The sequence below is a fragment of the Cervus elaphus genome, chromosome 5 (genome assembly GCF_910594005.1).
Source record: "Cervus elaphus chromosome 5, mCerEla1.1, whole genome shotgun sequence".
Lineage (NCBI taxonomy): Eukaryota > Metazoa > Chordata > Mammalia > Artiodactyla > Cervidae > Cervus > Cervus elaphus.
Window position 1 is genome coordinate 28,584,996 of NC_057819.1, and position 21,721 is coordinate 28,606,716.

At 40.3% G+C, this 21,721-nt stretch overlaps 1 protein-coding gene across 7 annotated transcripts in view; it reads left to right on the forward strand.

Moving 5' to 3' along the window:
• Positions 1–21,721, forward strand: part of GUCY1A1 (guanylate cyclase 1 soluble subunit alpha 1) — a 64,091-nt gene that overhangs the window by 19,886 nt on the left and 22,484 nt on the right. For 2 of the 7 annotated variants that reach the window (XM_043902267.1, XM_043902266.1), the window contains exons 2-4: positions 6,878–7,022; positions 10,589–10,980; positions 17,757–17,818. In XM_043902267.1, coding sequence (XP_043758202.1) covers positions 10,723–10,980; positions 17,757–17,818 — 320 coding nt within the window. In that variant the 5' untranslated portion in view covers positions 6,878–7,022; positions 10,589–10,722. The remainder of the gene's footprint in view (positions 1–6,877; positions 7,023–10,588; positions 10,981–17,756; positions 17,819–21,721) is intronic. The other 5 variants (XM_043902264.1, XM_043902265.1, XM_043902270.1 and 2 more) reach the window with 3 other exon arrangements.

Here is a 21,721-nt window from a genome sequence, read left to right on the forward strand (position 1 = left end):
CCCCAGCCCAGGAGCTTGCCACCACAGTTGGGGTTTTCTATGGAGGCTTCATTGTGTAGGCATGATGGTTAAATCATTGGTCATCATTTGCAGAGACGTGGATGGACTTAGAGACACAGAGTGAAATAAGTCAGAGTAAAGTGAATATGATGTAATATCACTTATACATGGAATCTAGAACAATGGTGCAAATGAACGTGTTTGCAAAGCTGAAAGAGATACATGTGGATACCAAGGGGGTAGGGGTGGGTGGGAGAGATTGAGATTGAGATATACAGACTACTACAGATAGAATAGATAACAAATGGGAACCTACTGTATAGCATGGGGAACTCTACCCAGTGCTCTGTGGCGACCTAAATGGGAAGCAAATCCAAAAAAGGCAGATGTATGTATACACATGGCTGATTCACTTTGTTGTACGGCGGAAACTAACACATTGTAAAGCAACTATACCCAAATAAAAATTAATTAAAAAAATAAAAGTGCAAAAAAAAAAAAAGAAAAATCATTGGCTATCAGTGATTAACTCAAACTTCAGCCTCTCCTTCCCCTACCCACTAGAGATATGGATGGGATGTAAAGTTCCAACCCTCTAATCCCAGGTTGCTTGCTGTGTCCTAGGCGACCCAGGGGCCCCCGGCCACCAGCTACCTCATTAGCATTAAAAAAAAGACCATCGCTCTGGAGATTCCGAGGGTTTAGGGAGCTGTGTGCCAGGAAGCAGAAAAGAGCAAGAGTGGGCAGAGACCAGATATATATTTCTTATTATGGCACAACATGGCCGTGTTCCAGTGAAGCTGTATTTATGGACATGGAAATTTGAATTTCATGTTGTGCTCGTTTATCGTGAAATATTCTTTCGGTTTTCCTTCACTTCATCATATGAAGACCATTCTTAGCACAAGGGCTGGACAAAAACAGGCAGCAGGCTGGATTTGACCCACAGGCCATGGTCTGCCAGCCCCCTGAGTTTCCGGGTCTTCCTCGGGGCTGGTTTACTTTCCTCTGACCCTCCCACTGTTCCAGGACCAACATCTCCTCCACCACCCACGCCTCCATCACGATGCATTTCTTCTTGGTCTCCTTGTTTTGCTCTTTGTTTGTTTCCATGTGGCCAGGCCTATATGTCTTGATTAATTTGTTCTTGGTTAGGCTGGAGAAGGTTCCATCTCCAGCAGAGCTTACAAGTCTTATGTGTTTATGACTCTGTTAGTTTGTGGTCCTTTTTTCTCAAGGATCTTGGTAAAAGTTCCAAGGGCTTTACTAGAAGAATTAAGACTCACTATTGTGTCTTCTTCCAGAATCTTCCTTCCAAATGTGATAGGTTAGAGTTCAGATAATTTGACTTTCTTCCACTGTAGAGTGAATCCATGCTCATGAGGTCACCCTTCTTTCTCATCAAGGAGAAGTCACTTGGATGCCTCTTCATTGTTCAAAATATTAAATCAGATGCTCCACAGATGTGACAGTCAATACCAGAATTGACTTTACTCTTGTCACAAACCTATTTTAGTCAGATGTTGGGTGGCTTATCTTGATTTCACAAGTATCTTAAACATTGTCCTAAGTGTCTCACCTCTCCTTCCTCATCACCTAAACCTTTCTACAAAATAAACTAACTTTGAGAGGTAAATAGATAAAAAGGTTACCATTGAATCAATTTTGAGAAGAATCGGTAACTTATAAAAGCAAAAGTTGGAGATAAGATTCTTTGTGTAATAAATACTAACCACTTGTCAATCTAGCATTCTAGGAAAAGAAAATCAGATACCATGGGATTCCTGTTTTAGCTTGGTTTTAATTTAAAAATGTTCCACATTGGAAATAATTTGGATTTATTGAAAATAGTATGCACTGTAATGATATAAGATTTGCTTGATTGATATAACAAGTTTGGTTTAATGAGTGGAAAAAGAGATTTAAAAACTAGCATAGTTCTTCAATGTTTATTCTAATATTTTATTAAAGAAATTTGGCATGCAACTTATTAGTTAATAGAATTACATAAGATGAAACCAAAATAGAATCTTAGTGCTCTGGGTTATGCTGTATACTCCATTATTTTATAATTCAATAAACGGAACCTAACTATTGACATAGATACAACTTTCTTGGTATGCTGTAATGTTCTTCAAGTGGAGAACGTTTTCTGTATTTGTAGTACACTAAGGCCTGGCGTGCTTAGCATGGGGTCACAAAGAGTCGGACACGACTGAGCGACTGAACTGAAGTGAAGCACCTGCTATAAATGAGTTTACTTGGCTTTGAAAAGTGATGATTAAAAGTGTCATAGGCTTAACATATTACCTGTCTTTCTGAGAAGATAGAATACATTTGTCAATCATTTATTTAGTTGCTTCTGTGAGCCTGATTGTTCTGTGGAATGCTTTTGCATAACTTTTCCCTAATCATTCATATACCCCTGCTTCCTCATCATTTTATGGGCAAGGTAACAGCAGCTCAGTGAAGTTAAGAAAATGATTCAATATTCATTGTATTCCTGAGAAGTAATTGGGATGGTTGACTTCACAGCACATGTAGGAAATAGTTCTTATTAGGATACCTATTTCCATATGGAGAGAGTTGGGGTGAATTAGCTTAGGAATTTTACTAAAATCACAGAGTTGATAAAGGGTAGAGTCAAGAGTTAAACACACAGCCTTTGGTGCTGGAACCTAACTCAGCCTTTGGTTTTGGAACCTGACTTGGGTCCTCACACCTGATCTGTTTTGAAAGTTTCATCAGTATTTACTACCTGAATAGTAATGAAATCCATAGTCTTAGAGAATGTGACTATTTTTTCCCTAAGTAATTAAGTAGGATTTCACCTTACTTGTAAATTTCAATCAAACACTGTTGAAATACAGGCATTTCTCATATAACATGATACAAGTGTTCCTAAAAATCTCTGTATGCTGCAGAATTATGCACTAAAAATAAATGGACTTATGGGAAGAAAATGTGTTGAAGTGAAACCAATCAACACTTAACAGCACTAGCTAGAGCTATAACGGTCCTAACAAACATACAAGCTTAGTTAAAAAGACAAGCTGAATTCTGATGAATACTGCACTACAGTAATTACAGGACTGGTTTAAGGGGAAGAGGTAGCTTGATGGGAAGGGACTGTAGGAAAGTGAAGAGCCTGATGAGTTATTGAGAAAGGGAACTAAAAAAGGAAACTGTAACAAGACAGGGTGTGTATTCAAGCTGAGCGGAGGGGACTTGCAGGGGCGAATGGGGGTCTAGGTGACCCCTATTTTACACTGACGTTATCCCTCATTAGTGGGTATGAGCTAAACCACATCACAGAAATACACAGTATTTATCTGCAAATAGTTGAAAACAAAATGGCTTTTTATAGGGTAAAAAGGAATCACTTGTCTCTCGTAACTCTGCATAAGAATCACCATATTTTCCGTAAATATATTAATAAAAAGATGAAGTCATTGTAAGGAACTATTTGAGCAGTATAAGTATGATGTGGATTCTAGGAAGAGCTGGAAAGTATTCCACATATTTCTGGAACAAAATATTGAAACATTTATCTGATTTCCTTGTGACCTGCCATTAAGAGGGAATGGTATTTAATTTGAAGAGCTACTAACTGTATGCCCTCAGATTTCAGTGATAATCCTGGTAGAGAGGTTTAAAAGCACAGGTATTTAGAATTTATAGTCCCCAAAGTTTTACTCTTTAATTAGTCATAAAGCATCCTGTAACAGTTTTCTATACAAATTGAGAATCAAAAAGTGATAATTCTTAGAGTTAAAATCTCCCAGCTCTAGAGTATCAACGTTGCTCTTATTTCAAAGTTGTCACTGAATTGCCTGCTGAATCTAAGAAAGGTATGGATCATGCCCACCTTATTTTTAAGAAAGAATTAATGTAATGTGTTAAGCATTTGTGTCCGGTGCTGTAGCTTTAGCAAGGCAGTTATTTTTAGGAAAAGGAGAGTTCCTTGTGTTTTGGGTCCCCAGGGCTGAGGTTGCCATGAACTTTAGAGGTAACTTCCTTATTCTGTGGAGGGTGACCAGCATGGGCTCTTAGTAACAAAAATTTAAACTAAGCATCTTCCGCTTGTGCAGAGAGCTGGAACTGCCTTGCACTGTGGAGGTCAGTAGCCGGCCTAGAATCTGAACTGCTGTCGGCTTGCCCATGTCTGTGCTTTGGAATAAGGAGGAGCTGCTTCCCTAAAGAAGGCTTCAGAGGAGAATTGGAGCAGCCCAGTCCCCATGAATGGTCATGTAATATTGCAAACCCCATATCTGGACTTGGTTATGGCTGAATAACCTGGTCTTGGGAAATGAGCTGTGGACAACTTTAAAGGGTACTCTTCTGGATCCTGGTCTCCCCTGGGCTATGGTTTATTGATAAGGTGAGTCGGGAGCCTGTGGGCTCCCTTGCCTTCAGCCCCACGTCCCACCAGGAGACAAAGCCTGTGGGTTGTCTCTCGGAGATGCTTCGAAATTGATTTGCTTTTTATCCACAGGGCCACTCTCTGATCCAGCCCAGATCAGCCGCCTGTCCAACTCTGACCTGTCCCTCATGCCCTCATCCTGCATTTCAGATAATCTCTTGAAAATACAATGGTATTCTCACTTCTTAGTCCCCCAGCCCTTAGAAGAGAGTGGTGGCTTAGGTGGCATGGTTTACATGCCCCCCATCAGTACGTCCTGACCTCCGCTGGCTCATCTGCATCACCCTCCCCAGGTTTTCCCTGGCTGCACGCTCCGGCCGGGCTGGGCCCATTCATTTCCTGGGACGTGCCCTGGTCTGTCCTGGCCTCCAAGCATGCTGTTTTCTCTGGGGCTCTCTTGGCTCACAGTCACCATTCAGCTTGGGTGTCTCTTCCTCCCGGTACTGGATTGGGATCCCTGGTGTCACTCCTGGAGTCGGGGGTGTGCCCCCTTTGATAGCACACGTCATACTTGGAGCTGCGTGTCAGAAGTAGTTTTCCTAAAGGAATCCTCTTACACCACTGCTGGGAATTTCAACTGGTACAGCCACTATGGACAGCCACTATGAGCAGTGTGGAGATGCTTCCTTTAAAAACTAAAAATAGAAGTTCCATATGATCTAGCAACCCCACTTCTGGGCTTATATCTGGGGAAAACCATAATTCAAAAAGAGCAGGCACCCCAGTGTTCGCAGCAGCACTGTTTACAATAGCCAAGACATGGAAACTACCGAAATGTCCATCAACCAAAGAATGGATAAAGGAAATATGGTGTTTTTATACAATGGCATATTACTCGGCCATAAAAAGGAATGAGATCATTTCATTTGCAGCAACATGGATGGACCTAGATATTATGATACTAAGTCAGAGAAAGACAAATACCGTATGATATCACTTATACGTGGAACCTAAAATATGACACAAATGAACTTATTTGCAAAGCAGAAACAGACTCACAGACATAGAGAACAGACTTATTGCTGCCAAAGGGGAAGAAAGATGGGGAGGGGCTAAATTAGGAGTAAAAAATTAAAAATAGTCTAGTCTTCCTGCTAGATTGTAAGCTCCGCCTGACTATGATGACTTTCGCCCATGGCTCTGCCCTTGCACCTGGAAGAATGTCCCATATATAGTAGGCCACTCATAAATGCTTGTTGAGTAGACTGGGACGTGAACAAATGAAGGGATGAAGCAGGAAGCAGGATGCAAGCTAATGCATCAGAGAATCTGTGGGAATGGAGCTTACAAAAAGCAAAATGCCAGGGGTAGGTCAGGTGTGTTTGGAACTTTAACTTTCAGGAGCTCATGGCTGAATTTAGCAAGGAGGTTTGGGTGACACAGTGAAAGCAAAGCCAGAGCCTGGTAGGTGGAAGAATAAATCTTGTGTAAACGGGGTGAGTGCTGCACGGGGCTGTGACTGGAAAAAAAGCAGAGCTGGCATTAGAGCTGGGAGCAGGGGCATCATGAAGGAACCTGGCTCTCCCTTGCCCTTTCCCTCCACTCAGGGAGGCACAGTTTTTCTACTACTTTGTCCAGCTTCCCTGGTCTGTCACAGGGCACTGTTCTGTAAATATTGCTTCCTGCCAAGTGAAAAGAAACACATTTTGAAGGCCTGATTTTTGAAATTCTATTGAACAATTTTTCAGCTTTAGAGGAATGAAAACGTTTGATGTTCTGAATATTAAGCTGCCTTCTTGACATTTGTTTATGAAGATGGTTGCCACAATTTGGGTGGGACATGCACACTTTATCCTTACCAAGGGAGTTTGTTTTGAAGTTCTCTCTTCTTTCAGCTACTGTTCTAAATCTGGACTTTGGAATTTAATCTTAAAACACATATTTCTTGAATCACAGACTTCGGTGTGGCTGGGTGCTAAGCCTGACCTGTGACCTGTTGTAAAACAGGCTTTCTGTGTGAGAAAGTACATATGGGGTGCTTCCCCCCACCCCCAGGTTTTTCACATGTGGAAAACAAGGGTTTGTGCTTAATTCTTTCCTTAGAGATTAATGATGGAGTATCTCATTACCTACACAGCAATGCATCCTGGTTATTTTAAAAAATTTTATATTGGAGTATAGTTGATTTATAACGCTGTGTTAGTTTCAGGTGTACGGCCAGTAAACACTGATACATATACATATATATATACTGCTTTTGCATCCTGGTTATTGATATGAGGTCAATAGACGAGTCTTTATTGTCACTCTAGAGGAATTAATCACTTACCAGTAAAAGGAGAAAGCGTTCAGTCAATTTGGAGGCTGTTTAATCATCAGCCTGGGGGATGGCAAATACCTCTTTGAATTTCTGAGAATATCTCTTCCACTGCCTGCCAAGGCCTTGTCACCAAATTTATCACTTCAGTTCACTTGTTTTTTTCCCTCCCATGTCACTACCACATCTACACCCAGCTCTGTACTGCATTCAGGAACTGACCCAACCATTTCTGAAGTTGCTGCTAATGCTATACGAAAGAATCGTCACTGGTTCCCTTGAAGAGCATAGTCTTATCTTCCTGGCAACCTGGCAAATGACTGACAAACACGACTTTCCAAGGTATTGGCATTGGCTGCATCTGTTCGTAGTGTAATTTCATCAGCTGCACAGACGAGGGACGCTAATTAGTTTGTTGATACATATGTGATTTAATGAGACTAAACACTTAACTGATCTTGAAGTAAGCACAGTTTGTTTCCTGTTGCTGTTTTTACTTTAATTAAAAAAAAAAAAAACATGTTAGGCACATTGGCTGGAAATCAGAGCACTGTGTCATCTTGGAGAAAAAAGAATTTCCAGGAAGTCTGACTGGTCAGTTGTGTCCTGCTCTAATGAGATTGAAGAGACGAGGATAAAATATTGGGTTTGAGAACAAGGGTTGAAATCCAATTTAAATGGAAGATTAAGCATAATGGAAGAATTTTCATAAACTACATTATGTCGGAATCCTCAGTGCAATACTAAAATTATAATATGTACCAGAATAACTGATTTTAGGAAGAAATTCCAGACCCGCATCAGCTCCAACATATAATCTTCTATTTTTATGGCCTTTTTTAAGTGCCCTCTTCTCTAGTTATTATATTTTTATGTAACTGAAACTATGACATTCAATTAATACAATTTTTCTTCCTAAAAATTCACATAAAATAATGGTATTTTGATTTTTATTAATAAATATTTATTAAGAATTATCTACTAGACTCTTAATTACTTTCAAGTTGTGCAAAACCGAATCCAGAGAGGTTCTCTATTTTGGGAGTGGGAAGAGGTGATGAGGAAGTAACTCTAACCCCATGGTTAAAATTACATTTGTATTAAAACGCTTCATCTAATTTGCTTAGCTTTTTGCAAACATGAGTCAGTACTATGGCCTGTGCAGCCTGTTTTCATGGGACCATGTCCATGATCTCTCCTCTGTGTATCTGCTGCAGTTGGCAGAGTTGAGGTGTTGACCACAAGCTGAAGTGACCCACTCTGCCTTTATGGGGAGGTTGGACCCCTGATCTACACCATGCCAGAGGACAGGAGTTAATAAATAGTAATAGGTGGTACTCTTGCCAATGCAGGAGACATATGAGATGTGGGTTTGATCCTTGGGTGGGAAGATCCCTTCAAGTAGGAAATGGCAATCCACTCCAGTGTTCTTGGCTGGAGAATCCCAAAGACATAGAAGCCTGGCGGTCTACAGTCCATAGGGTCACAAAGACTCGGACAGGACTGAAGTGACTTAGCATGCATGCTTAATAGTGTTGTTGAGAAACATTAAAGACTAAGAAGCAGCTACTTGTAGAACTGAATCTTAAACAGATCTTGGTGGAGAGCTGTAGATCTGCAGGTCTTTCAGAATCCAGTAACTGGTCCTCCATCACCAGATCACCTCTGGGCACCCAGCAGCCTTTGAGACAGACCATGCCCTCTTCTCTGCTGGCAGAATATGGTTTCTGCTCCTTAATGCTGAAAGCATCTCCCTTTGTACCTTCCTGAAGATTCATAAATCATGTATGAACAAGGATTTGGGGTTTGACTTTAAGAAACAGAGTCAGGTAGGTGAAATCTTTGAAAATGACACAAATGAACTTATTTACAAAACAGAAACAGACACACAGACCTAGAAAACAAACTTAGGGTTACCAAATGGTTAAAGGGGGAGGGATAAATTAGGAGTTTGGAGTAAATGTATACCTCTGACTGATTCATGTTGAGATTTGACAAAAAAATAACAAAATTCTGTAAAGCATCTATGTTTCAATTAAAAAAATAAATACACACTAAGGGAAAAGAATCTGAAAGAATAGATACATGTATATGTAAAAGTGAACTATTTTGTTGTACGCCTGAAACTAACACAACATTGTAAATCAACTATACTCCAATATAAAATAAAAATTAAAAAAATAAAAATAAACAGAGAGTTCCAACAGTTTCTTCTAGACTGTCAGCATCCATCATCTTCCCCAAACCTGATAACCCAGCAATGCCCCAGGGGCTGTCAGATGTGAATTCAGCTTCCTTATTTGTCCCAGTTTGGAAAATGAATTGTCCATTGTTCTAAGCCTATCAGTAATTTATCTGTGACAAATTATAAGCTGATGTTATATACATTAGGAACATACTGAGAACACTGAGGTGCATAGAAAAGACACAAAGTAATTGAACTCCAATTCCAAAGACTGAAGTATAATCCTTTATGCTGGATGATTCAAGTACCACCAGCCAGCGAGCAGGATAATTACGTTCTTGTTTGCTTTCTAATGTAAACTTATAAACCATATCTTCGAGATAAATTAATTCTAGTGTATAAACTAAGCCTGATTGTTTAGAAACAAGTGTAACTTAATAATCTATGAGTTTGAGTTATTTGAAACCCATTGGCTGTGGAATTGATGGACCTATGTTTGAACCATAGCTCTTGCACTTTCTAGCATTTCAAATCAAAGATGACACAAACGTTGAGCCTCTGACCCACTGGTGATAAGAATACCTATTTCAAGTGGTTGCTGTGAAGCTTAAATGTAAATACAGGGTTCTTAGCACTGTACCAGACCATGTGTTCTTTTTCCCTCTTTTTTGAGTTTTTTGATTTTCCAAGTATGGAAATAGTCGGTGGACCCAGTTAATCAACATCATTGTATTGTTGACAAGCTGAATTTACAACCAGATGGTTCCACTGAAAAGTTAACTAATGAGACATGGGTTGTGAATTATGGAGACTCCATTACAATATCAACAAAAACAAATGTACAGGGGAAAATTAGCAAGAAGGGTCATGCTCCTGACTTTGGGGACTCCTAGGAAGAGAGGCCTTCTTGGATTACTCCAGCGTCATCTGGATTTGGATTCAAAGTCTCCTGTAAATCCAGTGGCCTATTCTTAGGAATCAGGAGTCTTTTGAAAAAATATTATTTGTTTTTCATTTTGGTGATATTTTAAATATATTTTACTATTTGAAAAGATAAGTGTCTTTGGCAGTAATCATTTCAATTAATTTTTTCATATAAAAGACAATGTTTCAGATCTAACAACATATACTTGGGCATCATTATATACATTTTTTCTTTAGGTATGTTTAGGAGACATTATGCATGCTATTCTGATTTTTTAGAAAATACAGACTAATGAGAATTTAGTAGTATCAGCAGTGATATGACATAGTTTTAGACCCAGCTTCTGTCATAAAACCACAATATTTCATCCTTGTGGAATCAAATGAGACCAAATGGGCTATAAAAATGGGAATCAGTAGTTTGTGCTAAAGACATTTTGGAGAAAATTATATTCCATTTGAAAAATATTAACATACAAAAAGCAAGTATTTTTCTAGTATACTAGAATGCACACAGGAGAAGGAAATGGCAACCCACTCCAGTATTCTTGACTGGAGAATCCCAGGGACGGAGGAGCCTGGTGGGCTGCCGTCTATGTGGTGGCACAGAGTTGGACATGACTGAAGTGACTTAGCAGCAGCAGCAGCAGAATGCACATGTAGGAATAAGATCTTTACCAAATGTTCCATCCATTTATAATGGACATTTGCACCAGAATTTTTTTTTTTTTTAACTTGAAAATGACATAGGACTGTATGGTCTTCACTTTTTCATACCTGTATTTTTCTTTTTCCATAGGAATACAGAGTCACTCCTCTTTCTCCTCTGACCTTCTGCAGCCCCTGGACTCCCTGGTCACCAACATCTCTGGTCCACTAGTGGCTTCTGTGTGTCCATCCTGGTAAAAAGAACCAAGCCCAGGAGCGATCACCATGTTCTGCGCGAAGCTGAAGGATCTGCAGATCACAGGGGACTGCCCCTTCTCCCTGCTGGCCCCGGGGCAGGTCCCCAGAGAGCCCTTGGGGGAAGCCACAGGGAGTGGGCCAGCAGCTACCCCAGGGCAGCCGGGCATCTGTCCAGGTGTCCCTGACAAGAACCCGCCCGGAAGGCTTCCCCGGAGGAAGACCAGCCGCAGCCGGGTCTATCTTCACACTTTGGCAGAGAGTATTTGCAAACTGATTTTCCCAGAGGTGAGTGCCTGCCCTTTCAAGATCTTACTGACATTTTGAAAATGGTAATAGGGTGTTTTCCTAAGGAAAATGTGAACACTCGCTTTCTCACTTTCAAGGCTGCAGTAGATGTAGACAATTTGACAATTTTCTGAAAACATTTAAAAACATTTTTAAAAAGCAATCATTTTCTTAAATTGTGTTTAATCTTAAAATGTTTACAGTCTTGCATTCTTTTCCAAAGCATCCTGCACTCTGACAAGTTTTATGACTTTGAGCAGCTGTTTCATCCTCTTGGCCTCAGCATCCTTACCTGAAAATAGACACACTGACAGTCCCAGGTCCCTAGAGTTTGCACAAGCATTAGGTGAAATAATCCACAGCTCTCACCACCCACCAAGGCCCATTAGTTACTTATGGATGGCAAGCTATTTTTTTTTTTTTTTTTATAGATTCATTAGCTGTTTTTTTAGAGCTAAATTCCTTGGAGAATAGCTTATTCTCTGCTGGGTTTCCCTCATCTAATTCCTAAGAGCATAATCTGTTCCCGCCAACTTGCTGAAGTGGGGAGACCCCCATCCCCCGCCTTGTTCTGCTGGGTTGGTCAGGGTCACAGGCCTGTTCATGTCACCCCTGTCACCAGTTTGGACGTGTCTTGGTGTAGGTCTGTGGGCTGCACAGCCTAATGCTGTTTTGAGATCTGGAGCCCCACCCTTAAAGGGATTCAGGAAAGACAAACACTGTATAGTCTCATATGTGGAATCTTAAAAAACAACAATAACTCATAGAAAAAGAGATCATACATGTGGTCCCCAGAGGCAGAGGGGGGGGAAGGGGTTTAGAGGAAGGTGGTCCCAAGATGTTGGAAGATAAAATAAATGAGTACCATGGGTGTAACTCATGGTGACCCTGCCATCCTGTGTGGTGTGTAGGAAGGTTACATCCTCTGAGTTCTCATCACAAAGACAAAGATTTTGTTTTCCTTTCTTTTCTTTGTGCTGCATCTATATGAGAAGATGGATGTTAGCTGAGCCTTATTGGGGTCATCATTTCACACTAGATGTAAATCAAGGTGTCATGCTGCATGTGTAAACTTAAACAGTAATGTATGTCAATTATTTCTCAATAAAACTGGGGGGAAAAGAGAAAACAGGAAATGCTGGGGACAGGCCATAGACCTAATTAGGTAAAATATATTTGGAATAGACAGGGCTTGTGGAGAGCTCCTCACCCCATGGGGCTAAAGAGAAGACCACTGAAAGTCTTCATGGTGTGTGTTCCTCCCTCTGACAGTGTTCACAGTTTTATGCAAATTCACTTAGCCTAGGAGATTGGGCATTGAAATAATCAGATTCTGGCTCTCATAATTTATTGATGATTTTTAATTGACTCCACACCAACCCTTTGCCTTGTGAGAAACACTGGAGGACCACAGGCTGCTGACTTTTAGGACTGGAAGGACCTTCAGGGGTAACCTTGTTTCATTCCCAAGAAGGACCCGAGAGGCTGAGTGACTTGACCAAAGTCACACAGCCTTTGTAGGATACAGCAATTACTGCTGTCAGCAATATGGGCTCAACTGGCAAAGAAGAGACTTGAAGCTTGAAGAATGGATAAATTAGAATTGGCAGGAAGTTGAGGGAACTTATTTCAAATGTAAGATAAGCACAGTAGTAGACTGGCTAGTGGCTTTTGAGATGGAAAGATTTAATTACTGTCTCCCCACTCCAGTCACCAGCAGCCAGTGTTGGCTGGGATGAGGGATGCAGCTCTTCCCGGGCAGTTGCTTGGTGTCAGTCTGGGAAGCGGTTGGCACCCTCATTTCCAAGGGCAGAGCATGGGGATGAGCAGATGGTGAGGTTGGGAAGCTGGAGAGCGGCCATGCTTTCCCCAGGTCCTGTCATTACCCCATTGGCTTCATTATTTTGTTTGATAAATTCTGAATTCCTACAATGGAAGTCATGCACGTATTGGAATCTCTTTTTAAAAACATTCAGAATATCTCATACATGCATTCTTATTTTCCTTTATTTAGGATAATCTGTGTTATTTGTTTGCGGGCTCACAGGAGCTTTGGGTGTGCTGTCGTTTAGCAGGGAAAAGCCAGTCTGAGGACTTCAGGAGGCGAGAGGGCTGCCCTTGACCTAAAGAACCAGGAGTCTTTCCCACAACTGAGGCCGTTTTCATTCATGTTTCAGCAAACATCCCAGGGCCGGATACATTCATGCTGAATAGCAACCAAACTAAATTACTTCATTGGCTATTCAAACACCTAGGTGTCTTTGATTAAATAGGGCTTTTGTAAAAACTGATCTTTTTTAAGTGGACAGATTTAATGCTTAGCCTACTGTTCAATCTCAGTCCCATCAGTAGCCCAAAAGAAGAGACTCCAGAGAGCATTTGATGGCATCCTCGTTCTTGTTTTCGATAATTAGATGTAAACTCCAGTTATGTTTTACGGGGGGCAACTATTATAGTTTGTTATTCTTAGCAGATTTAGAGTGGGAGATGGTATTCCAGAGTCATGGAATCGTAGGTTACAAAGGTCTTATAGCTCATCTAGTGCAAGCTTTTCATTTGTTTGAAGAAATTAAGACACATAAAAGTTAGATCACTTGCTTTAAGATAACTAGGGGAGATGGAACGGTCTCTGCACTTCATTCATAATCTGTTGCTCTTCTATTATATTATTAGCTGATTTTTCATAGAAATTCTCCCCAATAATCCTGTAAACTCCTCAAGCAGAGTGTTTTTTTAAAATAACTGCATCATGATCTTAGCTACAGTTATAGCAAATCAGAACCCATTTCCTGAAGTGAATCGAGTCACAGATGCTTATATGAGGGCTTCTCAGGTGGCATTAGTGATAGAGAACCCACCTGCCAATGCAGGAGACATCAGAGATGCGGGTTCGATCTCTGGATTGGGAAGATCCCCTGGAGGAGAACATGGCTTACCCACTCCAGTGTTCTTGCCTGGAGAGTCCCATGGATAGAGGAGCCTGATGGGCTACAGTCCAGAGGGTCGCAAAGAGTCAGACACGCGGCTGAAGCGATAGCACGGCACACAGCAGCCCACGCTTATATGAAGGATCTTATCCCAAGTCAAACACCTTGTTGTAGACTAAGGGGATCTGAAGGAGCTCCTGAAATCTCTGAATGTGTTGTGAAATATTGGGTTGCAAGAAGAAAAAAAGTAGTAGTATTCCATTATCCTTATGAGCTAAAATTTCCTTGGTCTAGAAGAACATTAAGAACTATAGAAAACATCCCATCCCAGGTTCTGCCATACTTAAAACCTTTCAGTGACTTTTCTTTGCTCTTACATAAACATAAGCTTTCTTAATGTAGCCTCTAGGCAAAAAGAAAAAAAGGCAGAAAGGTTAAAAATCATCTGAAAGAGCAACTAGTCCATAAACCAGACCGATGAAATTCCATTCAGAGTGTTCCCAGCAATACTGGATCAAACGGCAGTTGCACCTGAAGTGTTAATATACTAGTATCCTCCAGGGCCATCCTGCAGTCATTGATTCTGCATCAGGAGGCGTGAGATCTCAGGGAAGTTGAGTCCTGCTCCTGACTTTCTTGTGATCTGCATCATCTCAGGGTGTGGGCTCAGGATGTGTTCGAGAAGCCTTAGGGCCAAGGTAGGAAGCTCTAGGCACCGGCAGCCTTTACCAATAAATGTTTTGTCTGAAAAACTTGTGGGTTTTGTTTTGTCTTGTTTTGAATTTATAACAGTATTCCAGAGGAGCAATGGTGTATGATGAAAGCAGACACCAAAGCCTGTTTAGCTGTAATATCACTAACGTATGCTGCTACAGCTTGGCTAGGACTTCAGAACTTTTTACTTAAAAAAAGCAAATTCTTTTTTAAAAAAAAAAATTATTGGAGTAGAGTTGACTTAGAATGTTGTGCTAGTTTCAGGTGTATAGAAAAGTGAGTCAGTTATACATATACATGTATCCATTCTTTTTTCAGATTCTTTCCCCTTATAGGCTATTACAGAATATTGAGTAGAGGGACTTATGCTATACAGTAGGTCCTGAGTTCTGATTCAGCATAGAAAGTCAGGAAGACACCTGTTCTAGGAACTCCAGCAATGAGAGAGGGACCATTTGTCCTTTCTTACAATGACAGCATATATGTTAGGAGGAAAGGACTAGAAAAAGAAGTTCCTGGTGGCAGTGGGAAGGAAATGAAAGACCAGGAAGAATACAGACTGAGAATAGTAAAAATGTGTCCTAATGTTTAACCAAAAGGTCAAGAGGAGGAGAGAGGATGGTGATATTTCCACTAGTACTCGAGGTGAGGAAGGAGAAAGTCTTCAGGGGCAGAAATGGATGGATTTTCTTTCCTTGTTGCCCATCCCAAGTTCCTGGTCAGAGCAATAAATCATGTATAGGCAAATGTAATTCAAATTATTTTAACTTGGAAATAATATAAATTGTGTTTTCGAGCAAGCTGCAATGGTAACATCTCTGTACTGAATTATATTGAATTATATTATATACTGAATTATATTGCTTCACTGATATAGATGTTACAGACTAAGCCTTCAGGACTTGGAATGGCTGACAGGGGAGATGATGTGCATTCATTCATTCCTTTCTCCCTTCATTCCATCAGTATGTAGGTAGCATCTCCTGTGACCAGGTACTTTCTAGGTGCCTGACATGCAGTGGTGAGCTAAACAGATCTTCCCTGCCCTTTTGGAGTCTCTATTCTAGTGGAGAAGACAGAAAATAAGAAAAAAAAAATGTCAGGTTGCAAATGCTTGAAGGACAACCAAGATCTTCTGTGCAGGCAGTGACCATCATGTCACTGATGACCCCTCTTCGTTATAGTGGCTCAGCTGTAAAAAAATCTGCCTGCCAACGCGAGAGTTGTGGGAGACGCAGCTTCTATCCCTGGGTGGGGAAGATCCCCTGGAGGAGGAAATGGCAACCCACTCCAGTATTCTTTCTTGGGAAATCTCATGGACAGAGGAACCTGGTGGGCTACAGTCCTTTGGGTTGCAAAGAGTCAGACACAACTGAGCATGCACACATGTACTCACTTTCTGTCTGAATAGGTTTTAGAGAAGGACAAAACTCCCAGCAACCCAGAGTTTCGTGGGTTTTCATCCACAAAGACTTGCTGGTGTTTGTGATTCCAGAGTCACTCTCTATGAAGTCAAAGCCCCTTGATGGGGTGAAGCTGATACTGGCAGTCTTAGATATAACTGATGGGAATGCCAATGGCTACAAACTTTTATGAAATTGATCTGGAAAGAGCTACTGAAAATTGAGCTGCTGAAAATTCATAGATTTTAAGGATTCCACTTAAAAGAATATAACCTATAGAAATAAAAAGCAGTACATAAGGATAAGAAAAAAACAAACAAAAATGCCCTTGAGATATTGAAGCCTTCTTAAGCACCCTAGGCTGTCTGCTCCTGCCTCCTTTAGGGTCTCAAGTCTAATGTTTCCTTCTTCCTTCCCTGATTTAAAACTACATGCCCACATTTCCTTTCCTAAACCTGCTCTCTGCCTGCTAGGCAATCACCGTTTGCCACAGGGTTCTGGGCCCTTGCTCAGAATCTGCCTGCTGGCCTGGCACTCTCCAGCCCTTCTTTCTCTCTCTCCTTATCTAAACCATCATAAAAATTGGTATATGGGTAAATTTAAGTTCTATTTTATTTCTTTTCAGCACTTGTATTGTCTTTCAAGAAATTTCACCTTTAAGTTCTATTAATATATGCTGTTTAGAAACCAAAAGTTCTTTTCATAATTTCATTAAAACAGAAGCTTGGTCGATTTTGCTTAACTTTACTGTCTCACTTGACCAGTGGAAAGTCTAAGAGGGATATAAATAGTTCTTAAGGAAAAAGGAATTTCACAACTTGGGACAGAGCCAGAGAATTCTCCACTGTCCTCTGGATAAATTACAGAAGGCGGCTGTATACACATGCAGATACATAGAATTTTTTTTTTTATGGAATGTAAAGAAGTTACCAATGATTTACTTTCTACTTATTAACTGGTTAGGGAGAGCAAGCTGCTAAGAGATATTGTCAACCAATATTTAAAATTATGCAGGCTTACATACAAGTATTTTGCAATCTAGGAAGATTCATGAGATACTCAGAAATCAGTAAAAGAGAAGAACACTGTAAGTATTTTGTGAAGATTGTTTGTTCAAGGAAAAGAAATGAGTACAAGTTTGGGGAAATCCAAGATTTGTTTCAATCAGTAATCAACTGAACTCGGTGACAGATTGGATTTAAGGGATAAAAGAAAGGGAAGAGACAGATGCTTGGAGTTTCTAGAGCAGGAAGAGACAGGAATGATACATGAGCAGAATGTGAGACTGTGGGAGGGTGGAGGATCTCAGCATGGGGTAGGGGGCTGCTATGGGTCTGTGGAAGGAATGAGGGTCTCCTGGCTTGACCCCCGCTGAGACTGAAGTCCTGGCTGCGTGTCCAAGGGATTTCCTGACCTGGAGGAAGGGGTGCCTGACTTCACCAAACTGAGTCTCTTGTGTGATACCAGCTCGGTGGCTGTCGGAACCACCCACCAGGGGCACAGCCCACATCCAGATTCAAGTTCGTTTGAGTCCTTGGCTTCTTCCCAAATGTGCGAGCCGTTGAAAATCAGTCCTCTTTTCCACAGGGGTAGTTCAACTACACTTGTCATTAAAGTAGCAATGCTTCTGCTTCTTCCTGACAAGCTCTCAGAAGAAATTTTCGTGAAGTACGTATCTTCAAGAAAATGATTATTTAAGGGAGTGTTTAAAACTTTTCTTTTCAATTTTCAGTTTGAGCGTCTGAACCTTGCCCTTCAGAGAACATTGGCAAAACACAAAATAAAGGAAAACAGGTAAATTGAATTATTTCAGTTGCATGAATCTCCTCTTACAGTCACTGACACAGCTACTAATAACCAGTGCTTAGTGGTGTATCGCATATATGAATCATTTTGGTATGCCAGGAACTGGGCTAAGCATTTTAGCTGCCACTAATCTGAAAGGAAGTGTGTTCATTTTTCACAGTTCATATGTCACTAAGCTCAGGTTTCTATAAAATGTCTAGAATTTTATAGCTGTTTAGGAAATTGCAGAACGGATTCAAGGCTGGGTTTTTCAGAGCCCATGATTTTAACCATGTTACCCTGGGCTGCTCCATTTAGTAAACTCCCCAAAGGCCTATTCTTTTCTGCTAGGGTGTAATTTCTGAAATATTTAACAAAGTGAAGGCGTGGATCAGAGCAGACTCCTGCCTGAAGAACAGTGCCAAGAATCTGGGGCCAGGTCCCAGTGCAGCCTGCCTGTCCCCTCGCCCCAGCCTGAGCCACAGTTTTTAAAAATTCGTTAATTTATTTTAATTGGAGGCTGATTACTTTACAGTATTGCACAGGTTAAATTTTTAGCTCCTGCATCAGAAGGGAAGGATGTGGGAGCAAGAGGTGGGCAACTCGGGAGTGGGGCGACAGCTGGATCAGTCCTTACGGAAGTGTTTCAGTATTTTCCTAACTAGCTTGGTTATACTGATTATACTGATATTCAGATACCTGTTCTATTCATACTTTTTCTTCTACTCTGTCTTTGAAATTTTCTTTAAGAAAGCTTTCTGTAACAGTTTCATATATAAGGTGAATTAAAAAAAACTAAACAAACCCTGATTTTTAGAGTTCATTTTACAAATACATCTTGGCACATTTACTGCTGGCTCATTTTCTTGATTTGGCTTTGTTTTGGTTTCCCAGAAATGGAAGGATTATTTGCTGTGTAAATACTACAATAAACACTTGCGTTCAAATTTCAGAGTTGAATTTGCAATTTTTGCAAACCAGTACCCTTGTCGGGAATATTTTATACATTCATCCATCTGTCTGCTGCTCAGGAGGGGATCATCTGCTCTGTGAGTTTTCTGGGCTTAATTTCGCTTGCTGACTAACTGGTCCCAGGCTGCAGGCGGCAGGCAAGCCAAGAAGGGGTCAGAGACAGGTCCAAAAAGAGAGTGTGAATCTATGTGTCTGACAGAAGCTGTGTTTGCAGAGTGATATGGACAGCATTCCAGGAGCCTCTGACCTTAATTCTCAGTCCGGCTGATAAGATAGCCAGCAAGTCCTGGAGCTGTGCTACTGTGTCTGTCTGCCTGAGGCCTTGGCAGCCAGTTGACTCAGAATTTATTCCCAGGGCTTGGTGTCCTGAAATGTGCCTAAGCTTGATGCTGATATTCAATTAGGATGTGCTCCCAGAGATGGAGCTCTTTAAAAAAAAAAAACAACAAAAAACTTAAACCTTAAAGAAATGGTTTTATTTGAAATTTTGAAAAATCTTTTTACTTCTTCTTTGACTTCTTAAAGAGTTGATCATACTTTTAAATTGTCCTAATGATTAGACCACTGTTGAAATAAGAAGAGGGACTTTTTCTCTTGTGAGACTGCCTGCTGATGATGCCAAATGGCTTGTCTCTGCTTTGTTTCTTTAATTCTTGGCTATGTTGGGCTTTTCCCCCATCTTTCTGGCAGGTCGGCTGCCGTTTCTACTGAGGTCAGTGTGCTGACTGCTGAGGGGAACTTCACTTTCCCGCCCACCACCATTTTTAAAATTTTAAATTTGTTTATTTTTAAATTGAAGGATAACTGCTTTATAGAATTGTGTTGGTTTCTGCCAAACATCAACATCAACATGATGTTTCTGCCAAACATCAGCCATAGGTATACGTACGTCCCCTCCGTCTTGAACCTCCCTCCCATCTTCCTCCCTATCCCACCCCTTTAAGTTGTTACAGAGCCCTGATTTGAGTTCCCTGAGTCATCCAGCATACCCACCACCAGTTTTAAGTGAATGAGTTTTATACATTCATTATGATACCCTTTTGGGTTGGTTTCAAACTTTTGCTTTTATCTTTTCCTAGTACCTTTTGATCACATCATGTGTGAACTCATAGCTGGTGTATGTCTGCCTGTGTGTATAACACACTTCATTTGTTGGTGTACATGCAGACATATACCTTCTTTTGGAATTGGCAGAAGAGTTCTCTGAGCAGCTTTAGGCTAATTCTTAAAAAAAAAAAAAAAAAGATGCTTAAATGAGAAGAAGGAACAAATCTGAAGACTGACTAATATAGTATATAACAAGGGGTTGGGGGTATCTAATTCACACTAGATGTAATATCATAGCCTGATCCCCAAGTTATTTAGATAATAATATCTTTCTGACTGTTGTTTTTCAGTCGCTAAGTCATGTCCAACTCTATGTGACCCCATGGACTGAAGCACTCCAGGCTTCCCTCTCCCTCACTATCTCTCAGACTTTGCTCAAACTCATGTCCATTGAGTCGGTGATGCTATCCAACCATCTCATCCTCTGTTGCCCACCTTCTCCTCCTGCCCTCAATCTTTCCCAGCATCAGGGTCTTATTCTAGTGAGTTGGCTCTTCGCATCAGGTGGCCAAAGTATTGGAGCTTCAGCTTCAGCATCAGTCCTTCCAATGAATATCTAGGGTTGATTTCCTTTAGGATTGACTGGTTTGATCTCCTTGTAGTCCAAGGGATTCTTTTTTTTTTTTTTTTTATTTTTTTTAATTTTTTTATTAGTTGGAGGCTAATTACTTCACAACATTTCAGTGGGTTTTGTCATACATTGATATGAATCAGCCATAGTCCAAGGGATTCTTAAGAATCTTCTCCAGCACCACAATTTGAATGCATCAATTTCTTGGTGCTCAGCCTTCTTTATGGTGAAACTCTCATATTCAAACATGACTACTGGAAAAACCATAGCTTTGACCAGATGGATCTTTGTCAGCTAAGTGATGTCTCTGCTTTTTAGCATGTTGTCTAGGTTTGTCATAACTTTTCTTTCAAGGAGCAAGCATCTTTTAATTTCATGGCTGCAGTCACTGTCTGCAGTGATTTTGGAGCCCAAGAAAATAAAATTTGCCATTGTTTTCACTTTTCTCCCATCTATTTGCCATTAAGTGATGGAATTGGATGCTATGATCTTAGTTTTTTGAATGTTGAGTTTTGAGCCAGATTTTTCACTCTCCTCTTTCACCCTAATCAAGAGGCTCTTTAGTTCCTCTTTACTTTCTGCCATAGAGTGGTATCATTTGCATATCGGAGGTTGTTGATAATTCTCCCAGCAATCTTGATTCCAGCTTGTGATTCATCCAGCCCAGGATTTCACATGTTGTACTCTGCATATAAGTTAAATAAGCAGGGTGACAATATACAGCCTTGATATACTTGTTTCCCGATTTTGAACAGTCTTTTATCTCATGTTATAAGCAGTATACCTTTATGTGATCAAGTAGCTAGTGGCGTGATTTTCCTTGTCAAAAATTTTTTCTTTTGTAATTTCTCTACATGTATCATGCTTTATTGAAATATGTTTGATATAGTATTTTCAACTTATGCCTATTTGTGATCTTGGCTTGTCTAATAGCAAACTGAACCACAAAATAACTTGGGTATCTTTTAATATGCTTTAGTAGTTTTGTAAATTTGATTTTAATCAGTTACCACTATCAGAAATCATCAAAAAAAAATTAAGCAAACATGAATCAGCAAGTTGCCCAGTTGAAATTGCAAAAACCTTCTATCAGTCAAAATGTATGCTATTATCATATATCATTAATCATATATATTAAATTATATTAATTATTATTAATATATAAATATATTATAAACTTCTGTGCTACTTAAAGCAGTTCAGTAATTGAATAAGGAATAAATTTCTTTAGTTACTAATTTTATATTAGGTCAAGGATAAAA